At 36.3% G+C, this 23,145-nt stretch overlaps 1 protein-coding gene across 1 annotated transcript; it reads left to right on the top strand.

Moving 5' to 3' along the window:
• Positions 1-49: 49 nt before the first annotated feature.
• Positions 50-22,337, top strand: LOC127861539 (zinc transporter 7-like). The gene is made up of 11 exons (XM_052400139.1): positions 50-242; positions 5,239-5,340; positions 6,033-6,146; positions 6,534-6,621; positions 7,431-7,560; positions 8,420-8,458; positions 9,542-9,721; positions 11,008-11,143; positions 12,232-12,322; positions 14,442-14,591; positions 17,868-22,337. Exons 1-11 carry the CDS (start codon positions 169-171, stop codon positions 17,913-17,915), a joined length of 1,152 nt encoding a protein of 383 aa, XP_052256099.1. The 5' UTR covers positions 50-168; the 3' UTR covers positions 17,916-22,337.
• The last annotated feature ends 808 nt before the right edge of the window (positions 22,338-23,145 follow it).

The raw sequence follows: 23,145 nt of genomic DNA, 5'->3' as shown, positions 1-23,145 counted from the left end.
CCAGAGAAATATAGATACGAAAACAAAAGTTGATATATGTCAACACTACGGAGCACTACGGATTTCATCGCAAGGATCTCTACCGGCCACGACAGCTGTTTCTAAAAACATGTTTTCATAAATTTTATCGATAAAAACGAATATAAGCATCAATTTATAAATTAAAAAATGCTTCCTTTACACAAACACGATAAAGAATATCGAGGTCCAGGAATATGTGGGAAAATCGCAGGATGGATGAGGTAAAACGTGTGATTGACATTTACTAAACTTGCGTTATTGATATGCTTAACAATATTGTCATATGTATCACCATGCAATCGATTTCCATACCATATGTTAGCATAGAGTTAACTTCTTACAATTTATAAACGTAAAATTGCAAATAGCTACCTATCATTATTATACATATATGGACTGTATTTTAGTAAATATACAGGTTTGCATTTGAGCAAGCTTGTCACTGTCAGTGCTGTAGCTAAAGAATCTTCAGCGTACAGTTTATATAGTATTGACATACCTGTACACTGAAGACAACCCCGTATAGAAATTCAACCAGAGTCGTAACATATTTATGTCACGCTATAAATCAAAGAATGCTCATTTTCTTGGATATATTTCCAGGGTCTTCCCCAGGCCATTTAAGCGCCCCTTGCCGGGGCGCTTGAATTTCGAAATCAGAGTCCCCGGGGCGCTTGAAATTTTCCGATCAGTGTATTCTTCAGTAAAAGAAAGTGGAGATTGTCCACAAAAATCAAAGTTTCCCTATCAGTGTATCAATACACTCGGTACCTACTTTCACAAGTAATCGCCATAAACACCACATGGGGTAATGGATAATCCACTGATAAGAGAATAGCATGACGCGCGTATCGATTATTCTAGCCACATTACACGGTCATTTAAATGCTGACAAGGATGTATCTGGTAACTTTCCAGTCGTCAAACTGTGAAGTTCATCGTCCAATCGGTTACGCGAATGCTTATGAGGGCGGGGTTAACTATCGACCATTATTTTTGATTGACGTCGGGCATGAAGTAAGAGTTTATCGCAGCTTGATTAGCAAGAAGTTGTACCATTTGAGTAATATAAAACCGGTAATTAGTACAGTACAGAACATTAAAGACGGTTTCGGGCATCATCATCACACCTTTTTACTGTAAACAAGTGTTACCTATGACTCATAATTAATAAGAGAAATTAATTGCAAGTGGTAAACAATTAATTATTATAGCGAGTAAGTTGTGCGAATGACTCCCGGTTACAATTATGTTACAACAATTTATTTAATTCCAGTACATGTATATTTCAACATGTCCATTTATAGAACTGATTCACCTCGTTTTTCTGACATTTATTCGACACGTAATGCGCTTTAACAAATTTTCGTTGAATTAATTACGCACACTTGTAAATGTTTCGTCCGATTATCGATAGTTACAAGACTGATGATGGCAACCGGCCGTGATCCTCGTGGACAACGTGAATTTCATGCATAATTCCGTTAAAACAGTTATTCGACTCGTAAAGTGTTTAAACAAATTATCGTTGAATTTATAACGCAACGGTTCATATTTGTTGAAATCTCAAATGAAAATAATTAAATTTGTAATCCGAAACCCATTCCCGTAAGTCGATGTTAACGCGTATCCAATCCGAATAACACTTCAGAATGTAAATGTTACCGCAACATTAAATATTTTTGCTTCAAATTAGCAGTGCAAATTTGTTTTGTGTCGAATCTTTGTCTCAATAAAAAAGAGCGCGAAAATTATGCAGCATGTACAACGTCGCGTCTATTGCATACAAATGGCGTGTATTGAGCGTTTTAACAAGCACACAACAGGTCAGGGGATTGACGCATATTCAGAGGCAATATTTCATCAAATCTATAAATAGTCACTTAAAAATGGCAAGGTTTGTGTTAAAGAAATAACTGAAAGCTTTTATCGTAAATATTTACCAGAAAGAGATTGATAAAAACTGAATAAACGGGATTATCGGGTAAGAAATAGAAACTTGAAAAATAGTAAGTATACAGTAATAGAGTCGGGTTGAAACGGATGTATTGGGGAATCGTTCGAGTCGGGATTTTACTATCTGTGCGGAAAAGTTTTAAAACAATTAAACAATATAAAAAAAATATATTTTTAAATGACTGGGGGATTTTTTTGAAGAGTCATAGCGCACCAAATGACGTCTTTTGACGCTGTTTTTCTTTGAGTTATAACGCACCACACAACGTGAATTGACACGTTAAATTTAAAAAAAATCAACGTCGGGAGGGCACACCCCTCCCGAACCTACCCCCGATCGGCCCCGGGGCGCCTGAAAAAAATCCTGGGGAAGGCACTGATTTCTACATATATTGGTGGATTAATATAAATTACTGCATCAAGGAATATTTTAAGGTTCAAATGTTTCGAATGCATCTTACAATAGATGAAAATAACTCTCATCAGTCAGAAATTCAAAATTTTGACGCCATTGTCGCTTTGTCACGTGACGAGTTTTCATTTGGATACTTTCGGATTGACCTTGACATTTTATGCTGAAATTGTAAACATTACTTTCGTTTTCTGAAATCTATTATTTGTGATTAACAACTTACATCTGGTGGATTTATTATAAGACTGTGTGAAACATACAAGCCCACTCAGTCAGATCATCAGGGAAGCAAAGGTTAACCAAAAAGACCTCGCTGTTGTCCGGCTTGACCTTGCCAATGCATATGGCTCTATACCACTCAAGCTAATTGAGACCCCACTGAAGCGCTACCACATCCCAGACCATGTGCAATAGATTACTTCAGTAACATACAACTACGGTTTGCTGTAGGAGAACAGTCAACACCTTGGATAAGGCTCGAGAAAGGAATAGTAACTGGCTGCACTATTTCAGTCGTACTATTCATGATGGGAATGAACTTAATTATCAATGCCACAAAGAGGGAGACCAGAGGACCAAAGACAGCCTCAGGGATATACCTTCCATCCAATAGAGGTTTAATGGATGACCTCACCGTAACTACGACACACGTGCAAGCTCGTTGGGTTCTTGGAGCATTGGATGAGACAGTGACTTGGGCAAGATTGAAGTTCAAACCAAAGAAATCGAGGAGCTTGGTAATCAAGAAGGGAAAGGTTACTCAAAAGTTCACCCTCCAGGTACAGAGCGAAGACATACCATCCATAGTAGACAATCCTATCAAATGCTTGAAAAATGGTACGATGCCAGCCTTAACGACACAAGCAGCATAAACCGCACCAAGAACCAACTCCAAGAAGGTCTGAAGCAGATAGACCAGACATCACTTCCTGGGAAATTTAAGGCATGGTTATACCAACATGGATTGTTAGCGAGACTCATGTGGCCTCTAATGCTGTATGAGATACATGTAGCAGTTTCTACTGTTGAAGGCTTTGGAAGAATCAACAGATACCTCCGTAGATGGCTAGGAGTCCGACCAAGTTTCACCAGCATCAGACTGTATGGGAGGACCAACCAGCTCCAACTCCCAATAACATCAGTTGTTGAGGAGTACAAAGTTGCTAAGGCCAGAATGGTGGTGACACTGAAAGAATCTTCTGATGACCTAATCTGGATGGCAGTCATAGAGACTAGAACCGGAAGGAAGTGGTCGGCAAGCCAGGCGGTGCCCCAAGCTGAAAGTATACTGAGACACAAAGACATTGTTGGAACTAGTACGGAGGGCAGACAAGGGCTTGGTATGATAAAACCACAGCGATGGAGCACGGCAGATAAAAGAGAGAGGAGTGAGATGGTGTAGAAGGAAATCAGTGTGAGCGAAGAGGAGAGCAGAAGAGCCCGATCAGTTGAAATTGGAGGACAATGTGCATGGAACAAATGGACAACAACAGAGAGGAAGTTAACTTGGGCAGACATCTGGCAGTATGAGCCGCTAAGACTCAAATTCCTGTTAAGGTCAGTTTACGACCTGCTGCCATCCCCAACCAACCTTCACAGATAGGGTCTAGTGGTAGACCCAAGATGCAGTCTTTGTAACAAGCCAGGCACCATGGAACACATCCTGTCATCATGTCAGACTTCTCTGACACATGGCCGCTACAGATGGAGACACTTTGCTGTCCTTAGGGAGTTAGCAGATGTACTTGAGGGGAGAGAAGGAAGAAAAGAACAGCAAAGAAAACAGCATCTACAAAGATCAACTTTGTCAAGGCAAGGGAAACCAGCACAAAGCAAGCTCCTAGAAACACGTCGATCTTAGATGAATCTGACCAATGGGAGATGAAAGTCGACTTAGGGAAGAAGCTGGTCTTCCCCGAGATCGTCCAAACTACACTGAGGCCTGACATAGTGATATGGTCCACCACACACAAGATGCTGGTCACTATTGAACTCACCGTCCCATGGGAATCAAGGTGCGACATGGCATATGAGCGGAAGAAAGCCAAATACACTGATCTCTTAGACCAGTGCAGTTCCTGCGGTTGGAAAACATGGCTGTTCCCGATCGAAATTGGCGCCAGCGGCTTTCCCGCACAATCACTGTGGAGGATGCTAAGTGCCCTAGAAACCAGAGGAGGAGAGAGAAAGAGAGCTGTTGGGAGACTGGTCAAGCAGCAGAGAGAGTGTCTAGTTGGCTATGGATTAAAAGGGAGGAGAAGAGCTGGCAGCTAACCACTGACCCGTAGTGCCTGATCAGCACTGCGGTTCCACCGCCCGGAGAGTGTCTTGGGATTAAAGGATGAAACACTTGTTGATGGGCGGCTCCCAGCTGATGAGTCAGTGGTTTTGTGCAGCACAGGCTGTATTCAACACATCAATTTTGCCTTGTTGGTATGGGTCCCACACTACACTCCCGTACTCAGTTTATATATTATGCTCAAACTTGGTTTGATAACAACTGGGAACTTCTACAAAAATCCATCTTTCATGTTTCAACTAATGCTTATATTGAGTGGGGAATTTAAAAACATTTTATAGGGAAACATATATTTTGTTTCAGTTTGGGACTGGGGCAAAATTTTGCTTCCAAATCAACCCTACAAAAATCACTGATCTATGACAAATTTTCAGACAATTATAAATATCACCTTTCTGAATAATCAATAGGTACCTTGAAATTCAGAATAATTCATCTTAACAAATGAGCTTTTGTTGAATACAATTTAATACTGTTTGCTCTGTCAAATTATCGGCCTTGTGTTAAATTTATGTATTTTTTTTTAATCTTTGAAAAATTTCTTTTGCAGACTCATCTTGTCAGAAAAAACTTCACGGAATATCTTCATGTTTCTGATCCTAAATTTGTCGTTTGCATTCGTAGAATTGGCATATGGAATATGGACTAATAGGTATGCAAATAGAGAAGACTTGATTTTCTAGTATTTTCACAGTTTGTTCTGTACAATTGTGAAAACATAAGGAAAGATCTAGAGCAAAACCGGAGGGTGATGTACCCTGCTACTTTTAGGCAAATGAAAAGACTATTCTTAAATAGCTTGAATACAAGCGTTAAAGTAAGAATTTCCTTGATTTTTTTTTAAATTTATATATATAAAAAACAGACTGAGTCAAAAGTCAAAACAAAACAATTTCTGCAGGCGTTATCATGTATTACCATAATTTGGTTTCCATTAAAGAGTTCTATTAAAAGCATTTATCTGTATACATTTTTGGTGCATTGCAATTTATAAAATAATTATTTGGTATAATGTAATTGTCACATACTTGTATATTATCTGATAATTGTTAACCTATGCAACTAAATGTATGCTTTGTTAGTATTACAGTTACGTTACAGTTCACGAGTTTTTTATGTTTGCTATGTTTATATTACAGTTTAGGGATATTATTTATATTTATCTTTGTGTTACAGTGTTTGGTTATTTTCTATATGCTTTGTCTTTATTACAGTTCAGGATAAGTTAATATACTCTCACTCTGACAGAGTCTGTGTTTATATGACTGTTTAGGATTATGTTATGTATGCTATGTTTTTATTACAATTCAGGATAAGTTAATGTATTATATCATTGTTTTACAGTTTAGGTTTGATATCAGACTCGTTCCACATGTTCTTTGACTGCACTGCCCTGCTTGCTGGTCTGGCTGCTTCTGTTATTTCCCGTTGGAGAGCTACAGAAACATTTTCTTATGGGTATGATGAACATTTTAACAGTGGATATTCAGATATCTATTTATTTAAGTCACATGCATAATTCAGTCTTTATCCCACGATGTTCAAGCACAGTGGCACCCCTGTGCCTGATTTCCTAAAATCAGGGATACCCCTGTGATTAAATATTAATTAATGTAATTTTTCCCAATTAATGTGCTATGATATTAAATGAACACGTTATTAATTTGTATGTGCGCCAACTTTTTGGACAATTAATCATGAGAAAATAACGAATCTAGCCAAAATATTACATACAGCAGCTTTTAGCGTCCAAATCATTATTGTACAATAACTTCATGCCTTCAGTATGCTATTAGCAGTGTATTTACCTCCAGTTAATGCAAACTGTTTTTCATAACTTTTCAGTTACGTGAGAGCAGAGGTCCTAGCTGGTTTTGTAAATGGTCTCTTTTTGCTGTTTATTGGATTTTTCATCTTTTCTGAGGCGGTGGAGGTAAATCATCTCGTCTACATGAGCTTATTTTGTTTTGGAAGGATCACATATGGATAACAATTATTATGCCCCCCTTCGAAGAAGAGGGGGTATATTGTTTTGCACATGTCAGTTGGTCTGTCAGTCCGTCCACCAGATGGTTTCCGGATGATAACTCAAGAACGCTTAAGTCGAGGATCATGAAACATCATTGTTACATTGATCATGACTGCCAGATGACCCCTATTGATTTTCAGGTCACTAGGTCAAAAGTCAAGGTCACAGTGACTCGAAACAGTAAAATGGTTTCCGGATGATAACTCAAGAATGCTTACGCCTAGGATCATGAAACTTCATAGGTACATTGATCATGACTGGCAGATGACCCCTATTGATTTTAAGGTCACTAGGTCAAAGGTCAAGGTCACAGTAAAAAAATCGTATTCACACAATGGCTGCCACTACAACTGACAGCCCATATGGGGGCATTGCATGTTTTACAAACAGCCCTTGTTTAAATTTAAATTTGTTTTCTTTTTTTCTTTTCAGTTAATAACTTTATAACAGTTGTTGGCCTTGTTGGCTCCTCAAAGCGTAACATTTTGTATAGGCTAATAATAGCCAACTTGACCTTTTTATGTGTGAATTCTTATTATACTGTATAGTTTATGGATAATAAATTTAATAATGAAGATACTTGTAGCTTAATTAAAATTTATTTAGCCAATTTGTATTTTTAATAGCAATTGGCTGACTTGGCAAATGGCAGAGTATTTGCCTTTTATCTTTTGAGCCACATGGCCTTGACCTGTTGACCTTGTTGATTGTAGAGGCTGGTCGAGCCCCCTGAGGTCAGACATGAGCGTCTGTTCCTTGTCTCCTGCGCAGGCTTCGTCGTGAATATGATTGGAATCTTTGCCTTCCAGCACGGTCACAACCATTCGCACGGCGGAGGCGATGGTGAATATTGTAGTTTAAATACATCCATTTGAACCACATTTGAGGGAAAACTGGGCTTAATGCATTAGGGTAAAATGTTGTCCCAGATTAGCTTCTGCGAAGGCTCATCAGGGACAAAACTTCCCGTTCTTTCCACTGTAGTGAGTTTTTTGTTCTTAAATAATGGCAGAAATTGTTGTTCCAGACTATCCTGTGTAGACTGCACAGGATTCGAGGGTAGGGCACTTTTATGCACATGCATTAAGCACTGTTTTCCCAGAATGAGGCATATTGAAGCTTTACAACTACCAAACCCTTAGGCTGAGGATTATTAAGCTTTACAACTACCAAACCCTTAGGCTGAGGCTTATTGAAGCTTTACAACTACCAAACCCTTAGGCTGAGGCTTATAGAAGCTTTACAACTACCAAACCCTTAGGCTGAGGCTTTTTGACTCCTGAGTTTTCACAAGTCCCATTACTTCAATTTGTCTGTTAAACGTGGCTATGATGTCAAAGAATTTGTTGCAGTTAAAGTTTTTCTATGTTGCAACAATTATGGTACTGTACAAGGTTTTGTTTAGGAGGTTGAGTACTAAAAAACTACCTCAAACCTACAGAATATATTTATATAGTTTGATTGTGTATTTGTATATAGGTTATAATTAATGAATTACTACGTGGTCAGCACTTTTGAAAAGCTTGTTGATTGGTTATAATTCTTGTCAATTTCTTTATCTAACCTGTTTTACTTAGTAATGGTTGGCATGTGGTTACCCTTGTTCCAAAATGGCTCGTCAGAATGAGTTCTTGCAAGAGCCTGATCATGATTGTTTTATAGCTGACTTTAATAGAATCAAGCCTTATCACTTTTATTGTAGATCATGGACATGCTCACGGTGGACATTCTCTTGGACTTGGTGAGATTGACATTTTTGTCTTAAATTTGTTCAATATGAATGGTTTAATTGTGCAGCTGCATTTGATTACATAAAACTTGTATTATATAATTATTTAATATCACTAAGTATACTGGAATGGTGAGCGAATTTTATTGAATCTAAAATATCATCTTTTGTTGTTTTGTATAAATGTTATAAAGTTGAAGGCACACTACCGTTAATTTCCATCTAAAAATACAAACAATGGCCACAAACATATTTAGTGGATATTCTAAGGAATTGTTAATAACTGGTACTTACATTAAGGTCCGTCAAGCTACTTTCAGACTTTACCCTGTTTTGAGCTATTGTGATCTGTTTTTGTCCCACGTCAACATGATGCTGACATGGTACTGTGTGACAAGTGTGATTAAAAATGGCTGCCACATTACGTAGCTCAACTTTATAAAAAAAACAAGTATTTTTTTTCTTTCAAATAAGACACCTTCTAAGGTCTGTCAATGGGTTTCTAGCTCACTAAATAGCTGGAGGCACTGTCAATAAAATCTTGTTTAAAGATCAATTGCAAGCAAACTGTTCATGATTCTTGAGTCCAAATATGTGCTTTATTCTAACAAGAACTAGTTCACAGATTCACAAGATGACAATTAAAAAGAAATTTACATAGATTCAAATAACAATATACATTATTGTACACATTATATTTAAACAAGCAAACACACTCAAGACTAAGAAACATATTCACATTACTGTGTTGTTTTTGGATAATCCTTAATTAAAATCAATACAATTAGAATTGATAATTTGGAATAAACACAGTACACGTACTTCTAACACAAAGTGCCTAACATATGCTGCAAAGTTTGTAAGCCCTGATGGCTCAGTGGAAGTGTATTACATTAAGCTGCTTTAGTTTCAAATCTGGGTGAAGGCAAACACGTTTTGTTCCATTGTTGTTGTTTTTTGGAATTGATTAAGATTATTCTAAGTAATATATTTTTAAAAATACATTAATTGAATGAGAGTTTTCTAAAATGTAAAATTCAACCACTTTTAGTTTAAAATGGGTTAGTGAATACGGGCCCGTATTTCTATTTCAAGGTCACTCGGAGAATCATGACAGTAACCACGGGCACAGCCACGAGGTCCGTCGTCACGGCCATAGTCATGATGACCACAGCGACCATGGACACAGCCATAGCGACCACGGACACAGTCACGGTGGCAATAGCAAACCCCCGGAGCCCAGACAACACGTGTCCCAGACACAGATCATGCATGGTAGGGACCACCTGTGCTTGTTTTAACTTGCTTGACCCTCACTCTGTGAAGAGAAAGCCAACCGATGGAGCCTTGATTGGGGAAAACTGGGCTCAATACATGTGCGTAAAGTGTTAACCCAGATTAGCATGTGCAGTCTGCGCAGGCTAATTAGGAACAACATTTTCACTCTTAATTGGATTTTCGGAAAGAAGAGACTTCCTTCAAACAAAGATTACCAATAAAATGGTAAATGTCGTCCAAGATTAGCCTGTGCGGATTGCAACTGTGCGGACTGCAACTGTGCGGACTGCAACTGAGCGGACTGCAACTGTGCGGACTGCAACTGTGCGGACTGCAACTGTGCGGACTGCAACTGTGCGGACTGCACAGGCTTATCTTGGACAACACTTTTTTCATGAAATTATTTAACTAATGTTATTATTTTGTTATCTGCATCCATTTCTGCATTATTTTGGTTAAGTTATTGTTGGCACTTTCATTGATAATGCTAACACATTAAGTTGTTTTACAATTATTTGATATTCACTATTCATTCATTAATGACATCTGTGTGTCTAGCGACAGATTTAATATCATATCAAGTGTAATTCTTAACCCTTTCAGTGCGGGAACCGAATTTTGAAGGCCTGTGCAAACAGTTTAGATCCAGATGAGACGCCACAGAACGTGGCGTCTCATCAGGATCCAAACTGTTTGCTATTCTGATAGTGTTCTTTGAAAAAAATCGAAGAAAATGCTAATTTTTTAAATTTAGCAGACAACATTTTAGCAGACGACAAATTGCCCAGCATGCAAAGGGTTAACATACCATTTTCGCTCTGGGAAAAGATCTTAATGTATGTGCGTAAAGAGTCATCCCAGAATAGCCTGTGCAGTCTGTACAGGCTAATCAGGGACAGCCCTTTCTGCATAGACTGGTTTTGGATGAGAGGATACTTTATTTAAACGAAAAACTGCAGACTGCATTGGCTAGTCTGGGACGGCACTTAACAATCATCACTGAACCATTTCCCACATAAGAAACAACGTGAAAAGGGCTTTTGCAACCAGCATTAAACCAGAACAGCCTGCGAGTAACTCGCAGTCTGTTCAGGTTTCATGCTGTTTGCTGCTTACCAGTATCTAAGGGTTGGAAATGAAGCCTTTAAAACTTGAATCTAGGAAAAAAAGGTCTTTAATTAAATGGAATTTTCTAAAGGACTACAATTGTGTCAAAATATGTATCTAAGTGGTGAAGGGTAAAGCCCAGTGTTATCAATGCTAGGCTCATTTCTATCTTGCAGGAGTTTTCCTTCATATCCTGGCCGACACCCTGGGAAGTGTGGGAGTGATAATCTCATCAGCCCTTATCCACATGTTTGGCTGGATGATAGCAGATCCCGTGTGCTCCATGTTCATTGCTATTTTAGTCACCATTAGGTAATACATCTAGGGAATGCGTTAATGTTTCACTCTGGGAAAATGGTGCTTAATCCATGTGCGTAAAGTGTTGTCACAGATTAGCCTGTGCAGTCAGCACAGGCTTATCAGGGACAACACTTTCCGCCTAAATTGGAGTTTTGCTAAGCAAGACTGTTTCCCAGAGAGTGGCTTATTTGTTTTTAGGAAGATAAATAGAGAATAACAGGTTACTGTCTGATCTTTTCGTAATATATCAGGCAAGGCTTAGAATTATATAACGGCAAGGCTTGCCGAGCCGTTATTTTATTCGTGCCGAGCCTTATATATTACAAAAAGATCAGGCAGTAACCTGTTTTTCTGTTTATCATACCCTTACGTCCCCGATTTTAAATAAATATGAAAAAATCGCTTTGAAGTGTAAATAATGACGCCATGAGCATGCGCACTTAATATTTGTGAAAAATGTTTTTTGCTTTTTGTGTTGCATTTTGTGTTTAAAATATATTACATCTTGGTATCAAATTGTTTGTCTTGTTGAATCTGATTTGATTTTACTAAAAATGCTTCCGAGTAATATAACCATCCTCCACACATGACTGATATAAGAACTTCCTGTTGACCATGATATAAAAAAATATATCAGGCAACGTTATATCAGGCAGATATCAATACAGTGGTATGATAAAAAATTTTATTTCACAACAAAGCAAAACATAAGTGAAGCTTTTTAGTGGTGGTTGTTGTTACGCAATGGAAATAATTGTCGTAGACATTTGAAGGAAATGTATATAAAAGATGTGCATATGAAATGGATAGGCACTCTGGGAAATTAGGGCTTAATCTATATGCATAAGTGTCGTCCCAGATAAGCCTGTGAAGTCCGCACAGTATAGTCTGGAACAACACTTTCTGACTTACGCATCTGACTTACGTGGATTTTTATCAAATTGGAAAGTGTCTTCCCTGATTAGCCTATGCAGACTGCAAATGCTAATCTGGGACAACACTTTACACACATGCATGTAGCCCTGTTTTTCTGGAGGGTTGCTCAATTTGATTCTACATGTGTATGTTTACCATATTCAAAGCAATTCTTGTTGTTTCAGTGTTTTCCCGTTATTGCGAGACTCAGTGGGCATTTTGATGCAGAGGACACCACGCTCCTTGGACATGCTGCTGCCTGGGTGCTATCAAAGAGTGAGTATTAGGCCTGGTTCTGGGAAAACAAGGCTTAATCTGCATTAAGCGTCATCCCAGATGACACAGTCAGCACAGTCTTATCAGAGATAACACTTTACGCCTAAACTTGATTGTTGTTTAGAAAAGACTTCTTTTAATGGAAAAATTACATAAATGTGTGAATTGTTGTCCTTGATTAGCCTGTCTAAACGGTGCAGGCAAGACACAAGGCACATACCTTTAGCCCAGTTTGCCTGTACAAATGTTGCAGGCAAGACACTAGGCACATACCTTTAGCCCAGTTTACCTGTACAAACGGTGCAGGCAAGACACAAGGCACATACCTTTAGCCCAGTTTTTCCAAATCAAGGCTCATTAAAAGACACTAGCATTAATTGTATCGTAGTATTGCTTCGTTTTGACTAAATATTAAGAAATTGATGTCTTTGTTATTTTCCTAATTTCGAATATCATTGTTTTCAATATTATATTTACTTAGGTTCAAAATAATTAGCTAGGTGGAGAAATGAAGTAATTGGGAATTTTAGGCTTTCATTTTGGAAAATAATATACTTTATAGAATGGGAATGTGACCCAAGATGGACCCAAAATTTGACAAACTAAACCCACTGCCTATTCACTTGTGATGTCTTCTAAGTTTGCAACCACTGTCTCTTCACATGTGATTTCTTCTGAGTTTGTAACCACTTCCTCTTCACATTTGATTTCTTATAAGTTTTCAACCACTGCCTCTTCACAGTTATTTTTTCTAAGTTTGCAACCACTGTCTCTTCACATATGATTTCTTCTAAGTTTGCAACCACTGCCTCTTCACTTGTGATTTTTTAGCTCGGCTGTTTTAAGAAGAAAACCCGAGGTATTGTCATAGCCAGCTCGCCGTCTGTGTCGTGCTAAAACCTTAACATTGGCTCTAAAATCAAAGTGCTTCCACCTACAACTTTGAAACTTCATATGTAGCTGCACCTTGATGAGTTCTACACGCCATACCCATTTTTGGGTCACTAGGTCAAAGGACAAGGTCACTGTGACCTCTAATATAAAACTTTAACATAGGCTCTAAAATCAAAGTGCTTCCACCTACAACTTTGAAACTTCATATGTAGATGCACCTTGATGAGTTCTACACTCCACACCCATTTTAGGGTCACTAGGTCAAAAGTCATGGTCACTGTGACCTCTAATATAAAACTTTAATATAGGCTCTAAAATCAAAATGCTTCCACCTACAACTTTGAAACTTTCTATGTAGATGCACCTTGATGAGTTTTACACGCCACACCATTTTTTGATCACTAGGTCAAAGGTCAAGGTCACTGTGACCCACTGTAATTCATTTACACAATGCTTCTAAAATGAGAGTTCTTCCATCTACAGCCTTCAGAGTTTATGAACCTTAATGACCTTTAGAACCATCATATTCTCTTTTGGTTCACTATGTTAAAGATCAAGGTCATAATGTGGTGTCTAATACTTGGTAGAAGTCCTTAAAATTAAAGTACAATGTATTCTATCTACAGATGCATAGTCTCTCAGATGAGTTCTTTTGGCCAGTTACCTTTCTTCATTTTCTTCTGACAAGCTTTCATTCATTCAAAACTGCACCCACAGCCGAGCGTTGGCACCCGATATGCGGTGCTCTTGTTTCTAAGTTTGCAACCACTTCCTCTTCACATGTGATTTCTTCTAAGTTTGAAACCACTGCCTATTCACATGTGATTTTTTCTAAGTTTGCAACCACTGCCTCTGAACATACTAGTATGATTTCATCTAAGTTTGCAACCACTGCCTCTTCACATATGATTTCTTCTAAGTTTGCAACCAGTGCCTCTTCACATGTGATTTCTTCTAAGTTTGCAACCACTGCCTCTTCACATATTATTTCTCCTTAGTTTTCAACGGCTGCCTATTCACTTGTGATTTCTTCTAAGTTTGCAACCACTGCCTCTTCACATGTGATTTCTTCTAAGTTTGCAACCACTGCCCTTCACATATTATTTCTACTAAGTTTGCAATCACTGCCTCTTCACATGTGATTTCTTCTAAGTTTGCAACCAGTGCCTCTTCACATGTGGTTTCTTCTATGTTTGCAACCACATGTTTTACTGTGCCCCTTCAGGTGAGCCAGCTAGAGGGTGTGTTCAGTGTACAGGAGCCCCACTTCTGGACTCTGTGCAGTGACGTCTATGTAGGAACAATCAAGCTGGAGGTTGCATCCAAAGCGGATGCCAAATATATTCTCAGTCAAACACACAGTATTTTCACACAGGTATGTCATTTATAGTAGTTTTAAAGCTATTTATTTAAGTTGATTGCATTGAAAGCCCATGGCTTATTGAAATGCTCTTGAGTCCATTTCCTGGGTTGAACCAGTACTTGGTGTGTTTGGGGGACACTGTCAGCTACGGTCATGGTGACCTATATATTTATATTAGGTAAGATTGTGCCTACATGTATTTAATCCCCGACTATTAGTTGGAGGGTGATTATAGGCATTGCCTTTGTCAGTCTGTCTGATCAGCTGTCTGTAACGCTTTAATGTTGATTTCATATTTCCTAGGCATTGACGATTTTTCATGAAACCTACCGGTATGTTAAGTTCATTGAGAAAATGTGCAGAAGGCAGGAGTCAGTCGCAGCGGCTCAAGGTCAAGGTGACGATTGGAAGTTAATGTTTAAGGCTCCTTTTTTGTGTTGGCTTCGTATTTCCTTTACTCTTTTGAGTATTTCCAAAAACCTTTGCTTCAATATTAAGGCCATTTAGACAATGTACAGAAAGCATGCGTCAGTCATGCTGGCTTCAGGTCAAGGTTACACTTGATAGTGAATAGTTTAGCCTTCATTATTTGCGTACCTGCTTTATATCTCTTACACCATTTATATGGTTATCATGAAAAGTTAATTGCGTTCAGATTGTGTTCATGAGTCGTGAGCCAAAAAAATCTCAGCAGAGGATAAATCTGTCTCTTAGACTGCATTGATAAAAGCACCACCAATTTTGAAAACTGAACATTCATGAATAATTTATTTATTGAACAGCTAAGCCATGTTATCTCCAGGTTAATGGGAATGCAAAAGTGACTTTGATACATGTGCAGTTTTACTTATTCTGGAGCATTTTAGTGTTTGTTAGTGTGTATGATATGTCAGTATAATAATGATAATGTTAGTGTTAAGGTAATGGTAAAAGAAAAAATTGATTTTTAAATCTATAACATAAAGAGTGAGATTTCAATTTATATTAAAGGGTCTTGTTCACAGATTTTTGTATGTTTAACAAAAAACACTAATTTAATTAATTAACTAACAAAAAAGTAATATTTGGAATTATTGTAAATAATTATATTAACAAGGACAAAAATAAAAATATAAGAATCTGTCCTTCCTGGGAGTTGAACCCGTAAAGCAAAAGCCAACTTGTTGCCATTACACCATGAAGCAAATGTAGTGAATCATGTAAGTAATACGCATCCTTTTCTAAATAATCAATGAAAAACATAGCAAATGCTTTATCATTTTTCTATTTTTATTGATTATTATCAAAAAACAAACATATTATAAACATTTTTCTTTGTAAGGAGTTTAGTTTATGAATGTATGAATGTAATGTGTACACTTTTAAATTAAAAAAATTATGAACTGTGAACAAGTCCGTTTAAACCACAAAGGTCACATTTTACACATACATGGCTAAACATATTATAAAAAAGCTTATGAAACTCAAAACAAGACTCATATATATGTTTTAAAACATGTATAGTATTGTTGTCACAACTTGTGTTGTTGTGGAAAGAATTTAAACACTGATGTCCTGGTATTTTGCTTTCAATGTATGAGAAAATGTATTGTTTTAAAATTCTCTGGACAATACAATTATAGGAACAGTTATTGTGAAGCGATGACAATAAAATATGCATTGTGAAGCAATGACAAGTCAATGCAATTGCAAGGATTGTAAAGTAATGACAATTTAATGCATGGATTGTGAAGTGATGCCAATTCAATGTGTGGATTGTGAAGCGATGACAATTCAATGTGTGGATTGTGAAGCCATGGCAATTTAATGTGTGGATTGTGAAGCGATGACAATTCAATGTGTGGATTTTGAAGCCATGGCAATTCAATGCGTGGATTGTAAAGCGATGACAATTCAATGCATGGTTTGTTAAGCGATAACAATTCAATGTGTGGATTGTGAAGCGATGACAATTCAATGCGTTGATTGTTAAGCGATGACAATTCAATGCATGCATTGTTAAGGGAAGATAATTCAATGCATGCATTGTTGAGCGATGACAATTCAAATGCGTGGATTGTGAAGTGATGACAATGCAATGCGTGGATTGTGAAGCGATGACAATTCAATGGGTGGATTGTAAAGTGATGACAATTCAATGCGTGGATTGTTAAGCGATGACAATTCAATGCATGCATTGTTAAGCGATGACAATTCAATGCGTTGATTGTGAAGCAATGACAATTCAATGCATGGATTGTGAAGTGATGACAATTCAATACGATGATTGTGAAGCAATTACATGTAAATGTGTGGGAAGAAGATGTGATTAATTGTTTCCCCAACCAGCGGATGTTTTCTCATCATATGTTTGACATTATACAGGTTTAAAGTCAAGGCACAAATAATACAAACCGATACATAATAATGTATAAAACTCATACCACCTTACTATTTAATCCATACTCTGGCTGTAATGTCTTGGTGTCTGGATCTAGGTATTGCAGGTTCAGATCCCTGTAAACCTACTAATTTTTTTCACATGAAACATTTAAATAAAACACTTTAGACCTGGGTTTCTCTCTCAAACTTGGTATCTCTTGTATCTTGCATTATTCCCTGTAACCCAACTACCGGTAATCTGTAACCCAACTAACCCTGTCTCTAGTGGTGAAGCCCAATAGGAGAAAATCCTGCTGCCCTCAATTCAAATGTATTACACACATACAACCCGAATTCTATACAATGGTATTGTATCTAATATACACATGTATGTATCCGTTTTATAAATGATATTTTTATGAAATACATATTTACAATAAATTTTGTTTTATGAACATAATTGTCCTTTAATTGGGTATTAAACAACTTTACTTGAATTAAAGAACATTTATATATATTGTTATAAAATGGAATGCAGTTATATAGAAACTGGAATTATACAAATGATCATGGGCGTCTTGATACTTAAATCATGCTTTAATTGTATTTCATAACAGTGTGTGAAAATGCTAGTTTTAACTGTTTTTATAATAGCAAAGTGCCTTTTTTTTCTTCACTACTTCTTTGCTATTAACCACTTTATTAAAGTGGCATTATATAACATTGAAAATTTCTTCCCAGATAAGTCAGTGCTCACAGCACAGATTAAACAGGCATGACATTTTCTGCTCTTTAGGTTATATTTTGTTTCAAGGAAGTCTTTTCTTGTTTAATCCAGTTTGATGACTACACATGCTAATCTGGGACACTTTTAGGAAAATAATGTATTTACTTTCAAAGCTCTTTCACTGCTCTTTTTATCTGCAGATTGGAGTACGACAACTGTACGTGCAGGTGGACTACGCCATGATGTAGACGTCCGCGTCTCTGTGGTGAATCTTACTGGATCTAGATTACTGCTGATCAGACTGAGCTTTGTATAGGATATACTGGTCTCAATGCATGTACAGAAGTGTCATTCCTGATGAGCCTGTGCAATCTGCACAGGCTTATAATCAGGGATGACACTTTCCCATTTTATGGATTTTTCGTTTAAATAAAGTTTTTCTTTAAAAATCTGATGTAGGTGGAAAGTGTTTTCCTTGATCAGCCTGTGCAGGCTTCACAGGCTGATATGGGATAACACTTAAGGCACATGCATTAAGCCCAGTTTTCCCAGACTTGGAGTACTCCTGATCAGACTGACGGGCCAAATCTTCAAGAACATTTCAATTTTATTGTACATTTATCATTATTATGATTATTTAGTATGCTTTTATTCTTGGATAATCTGTCAACTGCACAATTTATATACATTTGTTTCATTTGTATACATATCTTTTCAGCTTTGGAATTGTTAGGGTGTAGTCTCAAAGTAACCGTTGATATCTTCATCAAGAAATATGAGAATATTTTTTAAATTATAACTTATAAAAAATATTTAAAACAATTTCTGCACTGATTTATTAATTTTCTAGATACAAGTATATTAATGTTGTTGACTTTTTGCCAAATTGGGATTTTGTTCAGGGGGCAGATTGTCTCAAGACATTCTTGTGTGTGCTCAGTGGGATCCTGGGCATCTTAAACACAAATGGCATTTGTTCAATCACCACCCATCACATTTGGTCATATGTTACTTCTTCTTAAGTCATGTTCAGAATGATAAAAAAAAGTTAGTCACAAAGCATTTTATAATCCCTGTATCAATTTCTATCCACAGGTGCATAAAGGTGCCAGACATGTGTGATCAAAAGTTTTTAAAAGTTATTAGTCTTTAACACTTGAACCTTTAATGTAGCATTTACCATATTTTCAGGAATATATAAGACACAACTTTTTTCAGACACAAGTGTCTCATATTGCCATGTGTCTTATATATGGAACAAAAAAATTAAGTCACAATTGCAAATATGCTTAAGTGATGACCACTACAAGTAATTTGTTTTTCTGTTTCCATAAACAATTTATTTTACATCGAAATCGGTTACACAATACTAAACGAATAGTATGAGCTTACTTGGTATATGTAACATATTTTATTGGTAAATATAATTTAATATTAAATAAAACTACTCAAAATAAAAGTAGTCGTCTGATTTATTTATTTGACGATTTTACTCAGGGGCTTTCCTGAAACATGACAGTTTGTAACAAATTATAACAAAATACAACAAATTTCAAAATTGCAAGCAGTTGTAATACCTGTTATTACTAATTAAAAAACGAAGCATAGCACAATTTGCAGTTCAGGCAATTAACTCTTCACAATAGCCATGATTAGTCATCACCTTTTCGTTTCAACAAGATTGTTTTTTGTTTATTTGGATCTGTATCTATGCTTCTTGCTATTCATAATGACCTTCTAATTTCCTCGATGTTTAATTAGGTTTAAGTGCAGTGCAGCCTTTGCTAGTGTTTCTGAGTCACACATAGGTTTCCACTGGGCACACTTCTTGTACTAGTCAATATGGCTTTCATTGTGATGCTTATATCAGAATGTGTTTGCTCTTATTGTTGTAATGTGCCTTTTGAAGTGGTGCAAAAGAGTTTTTGTAAAAATATAATAATGTTTCACATCGTCTGATAAACAAAACTTGTTTGTGTATCATTACATACAAAAATAAAGTTTGTGCATATATATTTATACATGTTTATGTAATTAATGAGTTGCGTGTTGTCATTGTCACAGACACAACTACTATAGATCAGCTAAGTCATTTACCATGAAGCTTTTTAAGGACTTGAATTTGGCGAGAGATAAAAGGTTCACCATATTTATAGAAAAACATTTTTGTCTATCACTAATTCACTACTATATTTGTATGATTTAATTGGTGCCAGTTTTTTATTGTCAGTGAAATGTACTTCCTTTCAATTGATTTTAAGTTGAACATCATTGATATAAAGGATGGTACATTATACACTTTTAAAAATCATAACTGTGTTGTCATTTTAATCATTTTTATTCTTCACTCTCTTTAGGCAGAGCTTTGAACTCTTAAAACAAATACTTCATGCAAACTGATCATTCTTGGTCTGTGCTTAAATTGTTTGTTTTACTCAATGATAAAATCAGACTCTTTTGTTTAGGTTGAAAACAGCAGTATTATTGGACCACGTAGTTCTTTTATGTATCTTTAACAAAGATTCTGGTCATGTTATGGCTGAAAAATATATTGATTTAAGTGTTACTGTATCATTTTCATTTTAGTGATGGCAAATGGTGCAATATATAACAACCTAGATAGTTTGGTGCTGGAGTTTTACAGGTGAAGTTATGTTGAGGATCATTCTGGAAAAAGACTTGGCTGAATGCATGTGTGTAGAGTGTGACCCCAGATAAGCTTGTGCAGTATGCGCAGGCTAATCAGGGACGACTTTTGCCGCTTTTATGTTTTGTTGTAAGGAAGTCTCTTCTGGGAGGAAATCTTCTTGAGACATAAAATTAAGATAAGCTGTACAGGCTAATCTGGGAGCACACTTTACACGAATGCATTAAGCCCAGTTTTCCCAGAACAGGGTTTTTATACTAGTTGAAGTTGTATAGTTTTATTGTACTTCCATATATTCCATGTTAAAATAAAGCTATGTGTTCAATTGCTACACTAGCGGTTGAGTTTTCTAAATTTTAGATGAGCGTATGTTGATTATGGTAGCCAATGTATATGGATTTAGTCAGAGGATATGCAGGGGGCCCCATTTGATTTTTATCCCTCACACCTTCATACAATGTTACTGGATATTAAAATCATACTATTTTTAATAAAGGCATACCTCATTTAATATATGGTGATTGAATATAAGTATTTAAATCGAAACAGTGCAATTTAGTAACTTGGAAATTACACATTCACAATTTTTACCATCCCGATTTTTTAAAAAGAGGTTGCAGTGTCGCTGTTTAGCCTACCCCCTTGGAACCTTTTTAAGTCTGGCTGAGTCCCTACAAATGTATTATGATTTCAAATTCGTTTGCTTATGATTGTTTTTTGTACACCTATAGCATTGCTCATTGTCTATGTGTTGTTAAACTGCTTGTGTTGTTATGCATTAACACTAGCAAATGTGATGCTCTGTTTCGTATTCGTACGAATATCAAAGTTCCAGCTCAATTTAGTCTCCAATCAAAAACGTTTTCGTGAATATTTGTGTAATTATATATATTTAATAATTTATCTAAACTCTGATTAATGGCGTTTTCTTTTGCGTTGCATAAAAAATTGTATCAAGGACTATACTTCATGCAGATGCATTGAGCCCCATTTTCCCAGAGCACACCTCTATATGTTGCTTTGCAGCTGGAGACCTTAGTAAGTAACCTCCCCTTAATACTCACTTGGAACCAGTCCATGAAGCTTAATCAGTATGAAAGCTTTTTGAACATTAAACATATCTCCTACACCGATTTATACTGGAATCTCATGGTGACGAGTTATCCAATCACATTCAGAGAAGCTGAATACATATTCCACTTGCTTTAAAGTTTTTCTTGATTATCAAGCATTTAACTGTACATTAAATATGTTTTTTTATAGATTTTGATTGGAAAGATAATATGAAATGTCTGGATTTTTACTTTAGAAGAAATTTGAATTTTCAGATTGTTTGCTGTACTTGAAAGTGAATTTTCTGGATTTCATAAGAAATCTACAATTGCTGGCTTCCTTAAGAAATCTTTTTTTTATTGTTTGCACTCTTAACATGACATTTCGGCTATAACAAAGATGAATATTCAGGCTTTTCACTTTGAACAGACACAGTACATTGTGACACTTGATTTTGCACATATTTTTGTCAAATTCATTATCATTCTTATTATTGTTAATCTGGAAAAGTGTTATCCTAATTCATGCATTGAGCGCGTTTGTTCATTTTTTGTATAAAAAGGATGTTTGTTGCTCTTTAATGCTCTTTAATAGTTGGTAGAAATTGTAGAATCAATTTTACGAGTATAACATTTTAGCACATAATCATGGTAGTCATTGTTTAGTATGCGTTTGAGTTTAAATCACTAGCTTTAAGCTTCTGTGTGATAGACCATGTATTTTCATGTGTGTGTAGGTGAGATTTCCGGTGCAATTCTTGTTTGTCCGATAGGTAAAAGTTTCTATTGCAAGTTTCAATTTCTGTTGTACTTACTGTTCATGAATAACATATATTGCATTTGTGTATGTAAGAATTAAATAATTGTGACTATGCTGCTTTATATTTCATGAATCATTGAGATTTTATCATCTTTGAGCATGACTTGTGTAGATACTTAATGTACATTATTTTATTTGTAAAGTTAATGGAATGGGTATACAAGAAAATATATTTATTAACTCAAATTGTTTGTTCTTGTTTGGTGTCAGTTCTTATAATCCATGCATAACGGAATCTGATCACTAGTTTTATGTTGTCCATGCTGTCAGTATATTTTAAAAACTTAAGAGGTATCAACTTCAAAGGTAGATTGATCTCATTCAGGAAATTTGCAGTGCACAAGAGTCATACATTTTGCTTCCGTACAATTAGTGTGTTTTTCATGATGTGAGAATTTAAATTTTGTCATGAGCATATTATGACAACTTAAAGAGGTATCAAATTGAAACTTAAAATAGGTAGGAAGATTTTATTGAGTGATGCACAAGAGCCATTACTCTTGCTTCCATAGTTCAGAGTTATTGCCCTTCTTTTTTAACTCGCCTGAACACGTGGTCACAGTAAGCTTTTGTGATCTATTTTTATACGCCCGTCTATGACGGGACGTATTATGGTATACCCCGCGTCTGTCCGTCCGTCTGTTAATGTCGTACGCTACGTCAAATATCCTTTGACAGATTTTCTTCAAATTTTAACACAATCTTAATATTGATAAACCCTGATCCCCTTTCGTTTTTGACGGAATTCTGAATTGTCGTTCCAGAGTTATGGGACTTTGTTCGTCAAAATTTCGTGATTTCATTGAATGTCCTACTGTAGCTCAAATATCCTTCGATGGATTTTTTTCAAATTTCAACACAATCTTAATATTGATAAACCCTGATCCCCTTTCGTTTTTGACGGAATTCTGAATTGTCGTTCCAGAGTTATGGGACTTTGTTCGTCAAAATTTCGTGAT

The sequence above is a fragment of the Dreissena polymorpha genome, chromosome 16, assembly GCF_020536995.1.
Source record: "Dreissena polymorpha isolate Duluth1 chromosome 16, UMN_Dpol_1.0, whole genome shotgun sequence".
NCBI classification, from domain to species: Eukaryota; Metazoa; Mollusca; class Bivalvia; order Myida; family Dreissenidae; genus Dreissena; species Dreissena polymorpha.
Note: the sequence above shows the minus strand (reverse complement) of the source record. Positions and strands in the feature narration are given on the sequence as shown.

What these genes read in the sequence shown, in the direction of transcription:
- LOC127861539 (XM_052400139.1), top strand. Translation starts at nt 169, where the DNA reads ATGCTTCCTTTACACAAACACGATAAAGAATATCGAGGTCCAGGAATA. An exon ending in TTCGCACGGCGGAGGCGATG is followed by an intron (nt 7,561 to 8,419) that starts GTGAATATTGTA and finishes CTTTTATTGTAG; the next exon opens with ATCATGGACATGCTCACGGT. An exon ending in TGCCTGGGTGCTATCAAAGA is followed by an intron (nt 12,323 to 14,441) that starts GTGAGTATTAGG and finishes GTGCCCCTTCAG; the next exon opens with GTGAGCCAGCTAGAGGGTGT.